Genomic DNA, 14,589 nt, shown 5'->3' with positions numbered 1-14,589 from the left:
ATTCTCCAGGCAAGAATACTGGAGTGGGTTGCCATTCGCTTCTCCAGGGAATCTTCTCAACCCAGGGATCAAACTGGAGTCCCCTGCATTGCAGGGAGATTCTTTATGATGCTTTTTTTTTTTTTTTTTTTTAGAGTCTTATTCCTCTCCCCTCACTGGGCCCTGTCCCATGTGCTCTTGTCTCCTGCCTTGAGTTGCATTGGTAACCAATGGCCCCACTCAGGTCTCCGCTGGTTGGGGGTGGGGCTGTCTGTTTAGCCCATAGCACTTGGTGGTGCTGTCTCGGTCTTGGTAGAACAGGCAAGCGAGTCAGCTCATCCACCCCTCCTTCCTACAAACCCCCTACATCTTCCCTGCTGCTGCTGCTGCTGCTAAGTCACTTCAGTCATGTCCAACTCTGTGCGACCCCATAGATGGCAGCCCACCAGGCTCCCCCGTCCCTGGGATTCTCCAGGCAAGAACACTGGAGTGGGTTGCCATTTCCTTCTCCAATGCATGAAAGTGAAGTCGCTCAGTCGTGTCCGACTCTTCTCGACCCCATGGACTGCAGCCTACCAGGCTCCTCCGTCCATGGGATTTTCCAGGCAAGAGTACTAGAGTGGGTTGCCATTGCCTTCTCCGCATCTTCCCTGAGGAGAGGCAACTAACTCAAAGCTCTTCATCCAGTACCTGGTACATGCTGTGTTAACACTGTTTATAGCCAAGGGCCTCTGGGGAGAAGTAACAGCAGATAAGGTTACCCAAGAAGAGTAAGTTCCTTCCTGTCTTGGCCATGGCTCCCATGGCCATCCCTTGACATTGTCATTACTAATAACCACACCACCTCTGAAATCAACTCCTCCTCACCTTCCGCCAACCATTCCTCTACTCCAGGGTTCAGTGACCTTGATCTCAACCACTTTCTCAATGGTGAACCCCTCACCCTTTTCATTTCAATCTTGCCCAGCCTAGATTTTGTTGTCTATTCTGTAATTCATTCATTCTCACTCAAAACTTCCTTCAGAAAAGGGAACCTTCCTACACTGCTGGTGAGAATGTAAGTTGGTGCAGACAGATGGAAAACAGTGTGGAAGTTCCTCAGGAAATTAAAAAACAGAATTAACATATGACCCAGGAATCCCATGCCTGGGCATGTATCTGGACAAAACTCTTAATTTGAAAAGATACATACCCCCCTATGTCTATAGCAGCATTATTCACAATATCCAAGACCTGGAAGCAACCTAAATGTCCACTGACAGATAAATGGGTGAAGAAGATGTGGTATATATTACACAACGGAATACTACTGAGTCGTAAAAAAAGAATGAAATAATGCCATTTGCAACACCATGGATGGAGCTAGAGATTGTCATACTAAGTGAAGTCAGAGAAAGACAAAATACCATACAATATCGCATATGTGGAATCTAAAATATGACGCAGATGAACCCATCTATGAATCAGAAAGAGACTCATGGACATAGAATGTTCTTGTAGTTACCAAGGGGGAGGGGTTGGGGGAGGGACAGTATGGGAGGCTGAGATTAGCAGATGTAAGCTATTAAATGTAAGATGGACAAATAAGCTCCTACTGTATAGCACAGAGAACTGCATTCACTATCCCATGATAAATCATAATGGAAAAGAATTTTTAAGAACGTATATAAATGTGTAACTGAATCACTTTGCTGTACAGCAGAAACTTAACATTGTAATTCAGTTATACTTCAATGAAAAAAACAAACAAAAACAAAAAACAAAAAACCCTCCTTCCTCGCCTCTCCTCTTCTCCCATAATACTCAGTGGAAAAAGCTCCATCCTGACTTAAACCAGATACCGCCCCCTCTACCCGCCCTGACCAGCTGCTTGTTCCTGGAGGAGGAACACCCACCTACAGACTGATCTCATTTGAAACTCATGGCAACGAATCTCGAGAGACCTTACGGCCTGACTCTGCTCCTCTCGCTCGCTTGTGTGAGGGCCCCTTCAGAGCAGCTCTTCACACCCCTTCTCCTCTCCACCTCCCACACCCCGGCCCACTTTCTCTCACCTCTTTGAGAAAATAGAAACTCATTGGGCAGGAAGGCCCTTTCCAGCATCAAATCTAACAAACGACCCCATCTGGACCGTGTCCTTCCTCCTCTTCCCACTGAGCCCGGCTTGCCCCCTTCCCCCCAAGTCCTCCTGGGAGTCCACTCCCCCATCCCACCGCCTTTTATCTCCTGCACCATCTGTTTCTAGAAATGTGCTTTGCTCCTTCCCATGGAGAACCAACTCTCTCTGCCCTTGGTTCCCTCCAGCTCCCCTATCTCCTCCTTCCTAGCCAAAGTTCTCAGTTTCCACTCCTTATCTCTCATTATCTCCTCAAACCACACCAATTAACTTCTGTCTCCACCCCTTGCTTAATGGAAACAGCTCTATTCAGCATCACAATACCTTTGCTAAACCCAGAAGTTAGGTCCTCTCCTTCAGCCCCTCCCATCCTTCAGCTCAGTGGCCGCCCGCCTCCTACCACAGGCTCCCATCGCCTAGCCTGCTCCGCTTTTCCTTCCACCTCCCTGGTTGTGCCTCAGTTTACTTGGCCAATCCCACTTTCTCTGCTCAGCTGCTAAGTCGTGAGTCACCCTGAGCCTTGTTCTCTTTCTCGCTCTTTTTTTTTTTTTGGCCACTCAATGTGATTTACTGGATCTTCCTTAGTTCCCTGGCCAGTGTCCTCTGCAGCAAAAGCTTGGAGTCCTGACCACCAGACTACCAGGGAATTCCCAGAACCTTGTTCCTTTACAAGGCTACATTCTTGGCCAGTCTCCTGGCTTTAGATTCAAAAATCCATTTCTCCACCACTGACCTCACCCCTGAGCTCTAAGCTCATTTCCAGTTGATGACTTGATGCCTCTACCACACAGATCTCCAATGGCCACTGGGCTCGGCCTATGACTTCTTCTGGCCAGTGAAATGCAGGAGGGAATGACATCACCACACTTTTTCCTTTTCCGTGTTAACCAGCAATATTCAAAAATCGACCTGGGTCCCAGAGAAAAATGGTGGGAAGCAGAGCCACACCCAACCCACAGCAGACATACAACAGAAGTGAGCACCGTTTCCTGTGTGAACTCACTGCGGTTTGTGGGGGAGCTTTTTACCACAGTATAATCTAGCCTCTCCTGACTACATACACCTCATAAGGTCGTGAAATCCAATAAGGTAATCGAAGTTGCTCTTTAAACTGTACACGTGAAGATGGGTTTTCACTGTCTCCCAAGCACTGATTATATAGTGGGAAGACAAGATACATCTCTATGATAGGAAAGCAGGCCTTGCTGGAAATATAGTGGAGTTCCAGTTCACGCTGGAGCCAAATTCTCAGTCCTTTGGTACTAAATTTACCCTTGAAGGTCCCTTAAATTGCCCGTTAAATACAGAATGGTGTGATCTCAGATGTAGATCAACACAGCCTGTTTTCCTCTAGCTCTGGAGCAAATAGCTTTTCTTTGGTTAAATACCAAATAAATTGACTGATGTATCCCTTGTAGAAGAAAAAATGGTCTTTAAACAGCAAAAGACTTTGTGTACCAAATCTATTTTCTCTTCCTCCTAGGCCCACAACTAATCTCTTTCCCAACCTCCTCTGCATGTAGAAGTGGCCACATGACTGACTGGCAGCCAATTGATGGGAGTGGATGTAGCTGGTGCCAGTTCCCTGCCATCCAATAAACCAGCCTTGAGCAGTCCTCCCACTGCACCTCTGCCTACGTGAGATGCAAGCAAGCAAGGTCCGCTTGGAAGATCTGTGTTGAAAATCGGTAGGCACCTGAGTCCCTAATCTCTGGAATTAGGATTTAACCTGGTATAGTTCAGTGTTAAAGAATCCACCTGCCAGGGCAGGAGACACGGGTTCAATCCCTGGGTCAGGAAGATCCCCTGGAGAAGGCAGTGGCACCCCACACCAATACTCTTGCCTGGAGAATTCCATGGACGGAGAAGCCTGGTAGGCTACAGTCCAAGGGGTCGCAAAGAGTCGGACACGACTGAGCGACTTCACTCACTCACTCACTCACTCACTCACTAAATCACAGTATTAGGGGTGACAGCAGACTCAGGACCACCTGAGGGAACTGTATTTATTGTGCCCATCTCTGCAGAACACATGGCATGTCCTACATGGTGATTATTTATTTAATCTGAGAACACAGAGTTGAATTCTGGAAAGTTACTACTGCACATACTTCTTAGCCCATTCATATTGCTATAACAAAATATCACAGACTAGGTGGCTTAGAAACAATAGAAATTTCTGTCTCCGAGTTCCAGAGGTTGGAAGTCCAAGATCAAGGCACCAGCACCGACCTGGTAAAAAACAAAAACACCTCTTCTTGCTTCAGAGCCAGCATGTGAGGGCTCATAACCTTATCTCTTCCTGAAGGCCCCACCTTCAAACACCATCACATCAGTCATAAAGTCTTCAGACACACAGACATTGACCATAACAACATATGATGTGACTCCACTGGTCAACTTCAGCCTTGACGTTCCCCACCCTCATCCTCCAGGACACAGAACCATCCTGAAGGTTCCTCCTGGGCCCTGTCCAGTCACTGGATATGGGACCAAAGGCAGCAGGCTCCCCGCCTCCCACGCTGCTCCCAGCCCCAACAGGGGAGGGCATTCAGAATCTTCTGTGCTGGTTCCTCATGGACACATTCTACTGGAGAGAAAGATACCCACACTTGTGCCCACCTTTCTTTTTTAGTTCCCACTTGGCTGAATTTCCTGGTGGCTCAGATGGAAAAGAATCTGCCTGCAATGCACGATTTCTGGGTTTGGTACCTGGATTGGGAAGATCCCCTGGAGGAGGAAATGGCAACCCACTCCAGTATTCTTGCCTGGAGAATTCCATGGACAGAGGAGTCCGGTGGACTACAGTCCATGGCGTGGCAAAGAGTCAGACATACTGAGTACTAACACCGTAGTACACTTGCTTAGTTTACATGAATAGACATATCTGATGTCTGTATAAATGGTTAGGGCCAAAGAGCCAAGGAACCAGTCAGAGCTGTGGGGCTGGAGTGAGTGCTTGGAAGACTCATCTGGTCAGAAGGGAGATCTTAATGCCATGCAGGGCTCTGTGGGGCTCCTGGACACAAAGCCTTTTCATATCCCCCATTTCTTTGACTATAGGAAACAGCCTCCATAACCTTCCCTGAGTTCCAACGGGCAGGTTCAAGAGAGGATGTGAGATCAGAAAGAAAAAGTCAAGAGCAGACTTGGGGGACTTCCCTGGTGGCTCAGTGGTAAAGAATCTGCCTGCCAATGCAGAAGACACAGGTTTGATCCCTGATCCGGGAGGATGCCACATGCCTCGGAGCAACTAATCCCGTGCGCCACAACTACTGAGCCTGTGCTCTAGAGCCCATGGCCCACAGGAGGAGCCAAGGCAATGAGAAGCCCACGCACGCAGCTAGAGAGTAGCCCCTGCTCGCTGCAACTGGAGAAATGCCAGTGCAGCAACAAAGACCCAGCACAGCCAAAAACAGATACATAAAATTGCATTAAAAAAGAGAGAGCAGCCTTGGGGTAGGCTCCTGTTGCCCCATCGACAGATACAAACAATATCTTTAAGCTATTTTGCAGATACTGAAACCCCCTCCAGGAGGAAGAAGTAAAGAGCAATTAACAATGGTATGCGGCCCACAAGTGTGTAGACCCCAGACCAGTTGCACCTGAAGGGTGATGATGCTGACTCCTGCTAACCTCACCACCAACCCATCCCAAGAATGTCCAGGAGCTGATCACGCCCCCTTTGAACAATTACTATAACACTTCTTTCTTCCCCAAGGGGAGACACACGGTTTTGAGGGCATCAGCCTGCTCTGGCCCCCTTTGCCTGGCAAAGCAATAATGCTCTCCTTTTCTACTTCACCCCAAACCCTGTCTCTGAGATTCAATTCTGGACAGGTGTACAGAGAAGCTGAGCTTTCGGCATCAAGCTGACTCATGAAGGATGAAGGACCACTGCTCAGCCTCCCACCTGCCTGGGAGCAGGCTGACAGGGGAATGCCTGCAGTTGGAGGGGCTGCTCAGCTCGTGAACCACTCTCTTCCTCAAGTACAAGTCGGTCCCTGCCATCAACCTGCTTAAAGCCCTTCAATGTTCATCCTACAGGTGACCCCAATTAGAGGGCTCAGGTGAGTCAAACACTGTTTGAGGTGGCAGGAACTGCTTAAACAAATAAACCATGGAATTCCATGCCACCGTTGAGAAGACTCCTGAAAAAAAAAAAAGAAGACTGCTGACATGGACTGCAGTGTGGTAAAGGTTAATGGCGCCAGCTCTGGAACCAAGCCATCTAGGTCCTAGATTTCCTCTCTGGAAAATGGGCTTATTGTATTTAGTACACAGAAGAGCGCAGATGTGAGGTGAAATGGTAATGCACACAAAAAGCTTGTGGAACAGCTTGTGTTAGTTTTACAGAACACACATGTGTGTACCCGAAGCATAGTGAGGTCAAATAAACTGAAACGTTGTAGTTTGGAGCACGAAAAGGTTATGAAAAGGCCATGGGAGGAGAACGTTTGGTGGCTCCTGCTTAAAACTCCCCAACAGTTTGAGGGGAGGTTTTAACAGTTAGAATGTGGGGTGACGATTGCAAGGTGTGTGACTTCCTTCTGATTGGTTGGTAGTGAGGTACAGGGCTGTGCTCCAGCCAGAAGTCACCATCCTCCACCTGAGTGGGGGCCTTGGTTCTACAGAAGACCTCAAAGATATTGTTATTGTATATTCCTTGAGGAGGAACCAGGACCCAGCCCCAAAGCTGTACTTGTTGTTCAGTTGCAAAAGCTGTACTTGTTGTTCAGTTGCTTAGTCATGACCGACTCTGCAACCCCATGGACTGCAGCACACCAGGCTTCCCTATCCTTCACTATCTCCTGGAGTTTGCGCAAACGCATGTCCATTGAGTCAATGATGCAATCCAACCATCTCATCCTTTGTCACTCCCTTTTCCTCCTGCCCTCAATCTTTCCCAGCTTCAGGATCTTTTCCAATAAATCAGCTCTTCACATCAGGTGGCCAAAGTACTGGAGCTTCAGCTTCAGCATCAGTCCTTCCAGTGAATATTCAGGGTTGATTCCCTTTAGGATTGACTAGTTGGATATCCTTGCTGTCCAAGGGACTCTTAAGAGTCTTCTCCAGCACCAAAGTTTGAAAGTATCAATTCTTTGGCTCTCAGCCTTCTTTACAGTCCAACTCTAACATCTGTACATGACTACTGGAAAAACCACAGCTTTGACTATATGGACCTTTGTTGGCAAAGTGATGTCTCTGCTTTTAATACTCTGTCTAGGTTTGTCATAGCTTTTCTTCCAAGGAGCAAGCATCTTTTAGTTTTGGATTGATTTTGGAGCCCAAGAAAATGAAATCTGTCACTGTTTCCACTTTTTCCCAATCTATTTGCCCTGATAGGACTGGATGTCATGATCTTGATTTTTTGAATGCTGAGTTTTAAGCCAGCTTTTTTACTCTCTTCTTTCACCCTCAAAAGGCTCTTTAGGTCCTCTTTGCTTTCTGCCATTACAGTGGTATCATCTGCATGTCTGAGGTTGCTGATATTTCTCCCGGCAATCCTGATTCCCTCTTGATTCATCCAGCCCAGCATTTCACATGATGTACTCTGCATATAAATTAAATAAGGAGGCTGACAATATACAGCATTGACGTAATCCTTTCTCAATTTAGAACCAGTCCATTGTTCCATGTCTGGTTCTAACTGTTGCTTCTTCTCCAGCATACAGGTGTCTCAGGAGGCAGGTAAGGTCGTCTGGTATTCCCATCTCTTTAAGAATTTTCCACAGTTTGTTGTGATCTACACAAAGACTTTAGCGTAGTCAATGAAGCAGATGTTTTTCTGGAATTCCCTTGTTTTTTCTATGATCCAATGGATATTGGTAATTTGATCTCTGGTTCCTCTGCCTTTTCTAAATCCAGCTTGTACATCTGGAATTTCTCAATTCATGTACTGTTGAAGCCTAGCTTAGAGAATTTTGAGCATTCATTTGCTAGAGTGTGAGATGAGTGCAATTGTGCCATAGTTTGAACATTTTTTGGCATTGCCCTTCTTTAGGATTGATATGAAAACTGAAATTTTCCAGTCCAGTGGCCACTGCTGAGTTTTCCAAATTTGCTGGCATACTGAGTGCAGCACTTTGACAGAATCATCTTTTAAGATTTGAGGTAGCTTAACTGGAATTTCATCACCTCCACTAGCTTTGTTCGTAGTAATGCTTCCTAAGGCCCACTTGACTTCGCACTCTAGAATGTCTGGCTTTAGATGAGTGATCACACCATTGTGATTATCCAGGTCATTAAGACCTTTCTTGTATAGTTCTTTTGTGTATTCTTGCCACCTCTTCTTAATCTCTTCTGCTTCTGTTAGGTCCTTGCCTTTTCTGTCCTTTATTGTGCCCATCTTTGCATGAAATGTTCCCTTGGTATCTCTAATTTTCTTTATTTTTCTAATTTTCTTGAAGAGATCTCTAGTCTTTCCCATTCTATTGTTTTCCTCTGTTTCTTTGCATTGTTCACTTAAGAAGGCTTTCTCATTTCTCCTTGCTATTCTCTGGAACTCTGCATTCAGTTAGGTATATCTTTCCCTTTCTCCTTTGCCTTTAGCTTCCCTTCTTTTCTCAGCTATTTGTCAGGCCTCCTCAGACAACTATTTTGCCTTCTAACATTTCTTTTTCTTGGGGATGGTTTTGACCACCACTTCCTGTACAGTGTTATGTACCCTGCCCATAGTTCTTTAGGTACTCTTGTCTACCAGATCTAATCCCTTGGATCTATTTGCCACCCCCACTGTATAATCATGAGATTTGATTTAGGTCATACCTGAATGGCCTAGTGGTTTTCCGTACCTTCTTCAATTTAAGCCTGAATTTTGCAGTAAGGAGCTCATGATCTGAGTCACAGTCAGCTCCAAGACTTGTCCTTCTTACTGTATAGAGGCTGCCCTGTTTAACTGCTCCTCCCTTATTTCTCCAACCCCTCCTTTTCTCTGATTAGCAACTGTTTGAACCTGCCCTTTGGAATTCAGGGAAGGTCAAGGAGGCTGAAGGAAGCCTATTCCTATGAACAAGAAATGGGGCACACAGAGAGGATTTTTACCCAGGAGCCCCACAAGGTCCCGCTGGGTTTCATTAGCAGACCAGCAAATATACAAACTGAATTTTAAAATACAGAATATGGGTACATGTGAAGAATTCATTTAGATACATAAGCAGTGAATACCAGTGGTTGCCTCAGGGGAAAACTGGGAGCTTCAAGTGGCAGGAAGACTTCGTCATCCTTTGGTAATGTGTGCAACTTACTATTTTTGCCTATGAATAATGTACCTATTATTTTAAAAGACTCCTACAGCACCTCCACATGGCCCTCAGGGTGAAGTCCAAAAGTTCTCTTGGGTTCATCAGGCTGCTGCTGGCTTCTGCCCTACCTTTTACCAGCTCTCCAGCTCCCAGCCCCCAGCGTTCAGAGTTCCAGCCACATCGACCTGCTTCCATTTCCCTTTGGCAACTGCCCAGGGTGCTCTCAGGCCACCTTCCCACTCAGTCAGTTGAGAATCAATCTACCTCTGCATTAACCCTTCCCTCCCCAATTACTACTACCAGCTTTCTTCTTAAGACACCCAAAGCGCTACAGCACATTCTACCCCCACCCTTCAATAAGCACCCTCCTAATGGCATCATCTCTTCCCTGGCTAGCCAGTGGCCTCCTTCTCACTGAATCCCCTGAACCTAGAGCAGGAGTTGAGGCTCAGTACACATCTGATAAATGTCAGCCCTCAGACATGAGGGCCTCTTTGCTGACAAAGGTCCATACAGTCAAAGGTATCGTTTTTCCAGCAGTCACGTATGGATGTGAGTGTTGGATCACAAAGGCTGGATGCCAGAGAATTGATGCTTTTGAACTGTGGTGCTGGAGAAGACTTTTGAGAATCCCTTGAAGAGCAAGGAGATCCAACCAGTCAATCCTAAAGGAAACCAACCCTGAATATTCAACTGGAAGGACGGATGCTGAAGCTCCAATCCTTTGGCCACCTGATGTGAAGAGCTGATTCACTGGAAAAGACCCTGATGCTAGGAAAGATCGAAGGCAGGAGAAGGGGGCAACAAAGGATGAGAATGGTTGGATGGCATCAGCAACTCAATGGACATGAGTTTGAGCAATCTCCGGGAGTTGCTAATGGACAGGGAAGCCTGGTGTACTGCAGTCCATGGGGTCACAGAGCCGGACACGACTAAGCAACAATAACAGACATGAGCCCCTCTTGGTTAAGCTCTCATAAGGGTAAAATAAGTTATATCTGCAAAGAATCCCCAGTACAGGATCTGGCATACGGTATCTGGCTCAATATAGTCTTTCTTGTCAAAGCTGATGCCAGGCAGCTTTCTGTTCAGATGACAGGGGTAAGCTGTTAGGGACAGATGCCCAGAACAATATCTCCTATTGGTTCAGTTCAGTTCAGTTCAGTCGCTCAGTTGTGTCTGACTCTTTCGTAGGTACCCACAAAATGTTTAAGAAGGGTCAGTGATTCTCAATGTAATTGGGGAAAAGAATCAATCAGCTGGGGTTTATTACAATCCCAGACTTCTTGGCCTATGCCTTAATTCCCAACTCTGGAGGTCTGGTGCAGGGTCCAAGAAGCTGAATTTTCCAGAAATACCCCATACGTGCTCAAAGAACCACACTCTCAGAAACCAACCCATCTATTCATGGGTCTTTACTAAGTGGCTATGATATGCCAGGTCAAGAATAATCTTCTTTGTAGGGACAGAGAAAGAATAAGAAAAGTCTGTGCCCTTGCGGAGTTTAATTTTTAGTAAGTAGAAAATATCAGGTACACAAGTAACTGTAGACAGCCAGTGACAGGTGTTGTAAAGAAAATAAAGTAGGCAGAGGACACAGAATGAGCTTGGGTGGCAGGGAGGGGCTGAGGTCACCGAGGAGTGACAGGAAGGAGCCAGCCAGTAAGCTAGTATCCAGATGGATCATCATTTTTCCCCCAACCTCTCCCCTCAACCCAGGCCCTGCTCCAAGAGTATCTCCAAGGCAACCAACTCCAGAACAGTGACATCCCCTCCTTTATTATCAAGGCCTTCAGAGCCAGGACAGAGGAGATTGCAATGGGGATCTTGACAGCCCCTTCTCGCCCAGCCACGGTACCCACAGGCTTCCTCCAGCCAAGGGCAGAGGTCTGAATCCCTGCCTCTTGGGAACCCTGGCCCCTATCCCACCTCCCTTACTCAAATCCCTAAGATCTCAGGCCAGGCCAGATCCCAGGGCTGATCCAGCAGGTGTGACAATGCCCAGTCTTCAGCCAGCTCTCTTGGGGCCCCCAAAGCACTGCCCGTGTGGGTGGGGCCTCCTGAGCATCCTTCCTGAAGTCCAGGTCCTTGGCAATTACGGGGGTGGGAGAACTGGTCCCCAGGATTACGGAGAACATCATATCACCAAAGAGGATGCCCACCCCTCCTTCCCAGCAGTTTGGATGACACAATTGGAAAGATGTGAGCCTGGGCCCTCCCCCTAGGGAGAGACTGGGGAGCCACGTGGCACTGTGAGACTCCCAGGGCAGGTGGGCAACCAGGGGCTGGAGGTTCCACGGTCACTTCCTCTTGGCCCGATCTGCCGCGTCCAGGGCAGCCATGTTGCGGGCAGCTGTGATCAGGTGGATGACGCTGATGAGAGACTTGAGCAGGGCGATAGGGGCGGTGATCCAGAGGCCCATTCGGAAAAGACCCACCGAGCCAACTGTGAGAGGGGATCAAGGGTGAGCCAGAGAAAACAGGATGCAGGTGAGGCAGGGGTCTTGTCTCCCCGGGCAGGCCAGACCCCCTCCCATCCTCCTGCCCAGTCCCTCATCTCCTACCTAAAGGTCCCTCGGAGAAATTAAACAGGTAGAGGAGGCAGTAGAAGAGCTCATTTCCAGCACACAGGGTGAACAGAGCAGGCTAAACAAACGGCAAAAAGGCTGCTTGAGCAAGATGGCAGGGCAGTGGCTCCCATCCTCCAACTAAGGGCCAGGGGACCAGGAACTGGGAGAGAGGGGTGCAGGGTGGTGTGGAGAAGATGTCGGGAACAGGGCAGATCAGTCTACCCAAGGCTCCTCACCCTCCCCTTCAGCCTGGAGCCATGGGCAGCACTCACCATAAGGACACGCAAAAAGAGGAAGATATTCTTACCTGGCAATGCTGCAATTCTCACCCTCCTTGTCCTACCTGGAGGTACTAACACCGTCCAGCCCACCCAGGAGGAAGACCACACTCCTGATTATGGCCTAAGGCCTTTAGAGAGCTGGTTCTGCAGACCTCTCTGGCTTCTTCCTCCTTCCCTCACCCCTCAAGCCACTCAGTTCCTCCCTCCTGCGCACACCTGCTGCCTGAGCAATTCACACACACCCTCCCTACCAATCCTGCCCTGGGCCCAGTGCTGGGGCCAGGACTTGCCCTAAGCAAATAGGAAGGGGCAGCAAAGGCTCACTCTGGAGGTGTAGTAGATGCGAAGCACGGGGTTTCCAGACAGGTCGATCATCTTGTGACTTTCACTGCCTCGGACCACAGAACTTAGGGAGAAAGTAGAGGGGGAATCCATGAGCGTGCATCACCAGGAATGCCCACCAAATCCTCAATGCAACCCCCATTACATAAGTACTGGGATTGCCTCTGCTGAACAGAGTGGGGACTGGGGCACAGCTGAGGACCATTGGGCCAGAAGTCACAGTCTAGCTGGGTAGCTGGAGGAAGCAAAATCAGGATTCAAAAGCCCCATCCCCTTTCCGAAGGGATGTTATCTCTTTGGAATCCTCAAAAGAGTTTTAAAGATTACTGAGCTAACTGTAAAATAGGATGCTGAGTCAGAGAAGATTCGCCGGACTCCCTTAACAAAGCACAGCTAAAAAGGAGACCTCCCCAGAAGCCTGAAGATACCCCCTGAGAAGGTCTCATCCCTCCCCATGTAGCCTCTTCTTCCACCGGTCCATATCCCCAGAACTGCAGACCTGTGGAGGTGCAGCCAGTGGCTGGCCACATCCAGGCTCATGCTGAGCTGGAAGAGAAGGGTGGCGCGAGGGTACAGCAGGGCCAGGTTGACCAGCAGACACATCGTGGAGCACCGGTCTGTCAGCATGTCCAGCATGGCCCCAAACCGGGTCCCTGAGAAAAATGGTGGAAAGGGGCTGTCAGGGGACAATGGAGCTGTGACAGGGGCCGTATTTGGTGTATCACTCTGATGCAGAGTCTAAGAGTGAAAATGCCCACCATCCACTTAGGGGAGAGGAAAGCAGACTGCTCTGGCTGGAGTGTAAAGGTCAAAGGGCAAAGGTCACCATACCATAAAAGGGGGAAGCCTAGTAGAGTGGAGACAACATTGTAAAAGGGCGTGAGAAAGCTAGCTAGCTCTACAACTCATCAATCCATAACCAAAGGTCCAGGTCTCAAGACAAGAAGATTTGAAGTCTTAGGAAGTCTTAGGAAAGTCTGTTCTTCCGGTCTGAAGAACAGATTATAAAAAATGAGGTCAACCCTCCAGAAACTATCTCCCTTCCTTCTCCATCCTCCCTCTAAACATGCCTTCTGGAATGCTGATTGCTTGTGTCTGGCACACAGCAGATGCCCAATAACCTGTTGAAAGGCTTTTTATTCAGAAAAGCCTCTAGCACTGCCACTGCCATGCCCAGTCGCGCTCGTTCTCAACAGGGAGCTTCAATCCCTTCTGCTTCAAACCCAGGTCATTCTAGATTGTCTTCTACAGAGATGGGAATAACAGCCCTCGGATTCCCGAGTACCCGCCCACCCCGAGGTCCTGAGGAAGCAAGAAAAAGGAGGCAGAGGGTTGTGGGACAGGCTGTTAGAGATGTCTGTCACCTTGATTAAGGACTCGAGCAGCATGTCCATCGAAAGCGTCCAGAAGTCCGCTGAGCAGGTAAAAGGAGGAGGCCGTGAGGGGGCAGCAGGGCATGAAGTAGAAAGAAATGATGGCGAAGACAATCCGAGCATAACCTTGGAATTGAGACAGGGTGAGACAGGGCAGATCTGGGAGCCTGCCCAAGGCCCCTGGCCCTCCCGTTCCGCCCGGAGCCGCGGGTAGCACTCACCGATGAGGTTAGGCACAAACAGGAAGATATTTTCGCTTGCCATCGCGGAGGTCCCCTGGCCGCTCTGGGCCTTAACTGGAGGTGCCAACTCTGTCCCAGCCCCGGTGCAGATTCACTCTCCAGCCCGGCGCATCAGCCACGCCCACTGCATGCAGGTCCCTGCCGGGTCCCAGATGTTCAAGCTCGCTGCCGGCCGGAGCATGGGCCGACCCAGCTGTGCGCCGGGAGCAGGGGGCGCGCACACCCCGCCCTTCCTATGGGCAGACGCTGGCCTCCGCCTGCCTCGCGGGAGCTCCCGCCTACAGCTGCGGCCCCTGCTGCTCCAGCTGCGCTCGGCTTCCGGAACCTACTTTTCTGCGTTTGTCCTTGCAAAATTAGAGAAAGGAACGAGACTTAAGAAATGGATGCGTCCCCTTTAAGATCTGCCCGCTTCCTTTTCCTTTTCTTCCCTCCGCCCCTTTCC

General features: G+C 48.7%; 1 protein-coding gene across 1 annotated transcript; it reads right to left on the bottom strand.

Annotated features, from left to right (window-relative positions):
- Positions 1 to 11,092: 11,092 nt before the first annotated feature.
- Positions 11,093 to 14,562, bottom strand: CDIPT (CDP-diacylglycerol--inositol 3-phosphatidyltransferase). The gene is made up of 6 exons (XM_019988198.2): positions 14,127 to 14,562; positions 13,897 to 14,031; positions 13,032 to 13,185; positions 12,515 to 12,596; positions 11,904 to 11,985; positions 11,093 to 11,785 (listed from the first exon to the last, which is right to left on the bottom strand). Exons 1-6 carry the CDS (start codon positions 14,167 to 14,169, stop codon positions 11,640 to 11,642), a joined length of 642 nt encoding a protein of 213 aa, XP_019843757.1. The 5' UTR covers positions 14,170 to 14,562; the 3' UTR covers positions 11,093 to 11,639.
- Between the last annotated feature and the right edge of the window lie 27 nt (positions 14,563 to 14,589).

Source organism: Bos indicus, chromosome 25 (assembly GCF_029378745.1).
Source record: "Bos indicus isolate NIAB-ARS_2022 breed Sahiwal x Tharparkar chromosome 25, NIAB-ARS_B.indTharparkar_mat_pri_1.0, whole genome shotgun sequence".
NCBI lineage: Eukaryota > Metazoa > Chordata > Mammalia > Artiodactyla > Bovidae > Bos > Bos indicus.
This window is presented reverse-complemented; position numbering and strand designations above follow the sequence as displayed.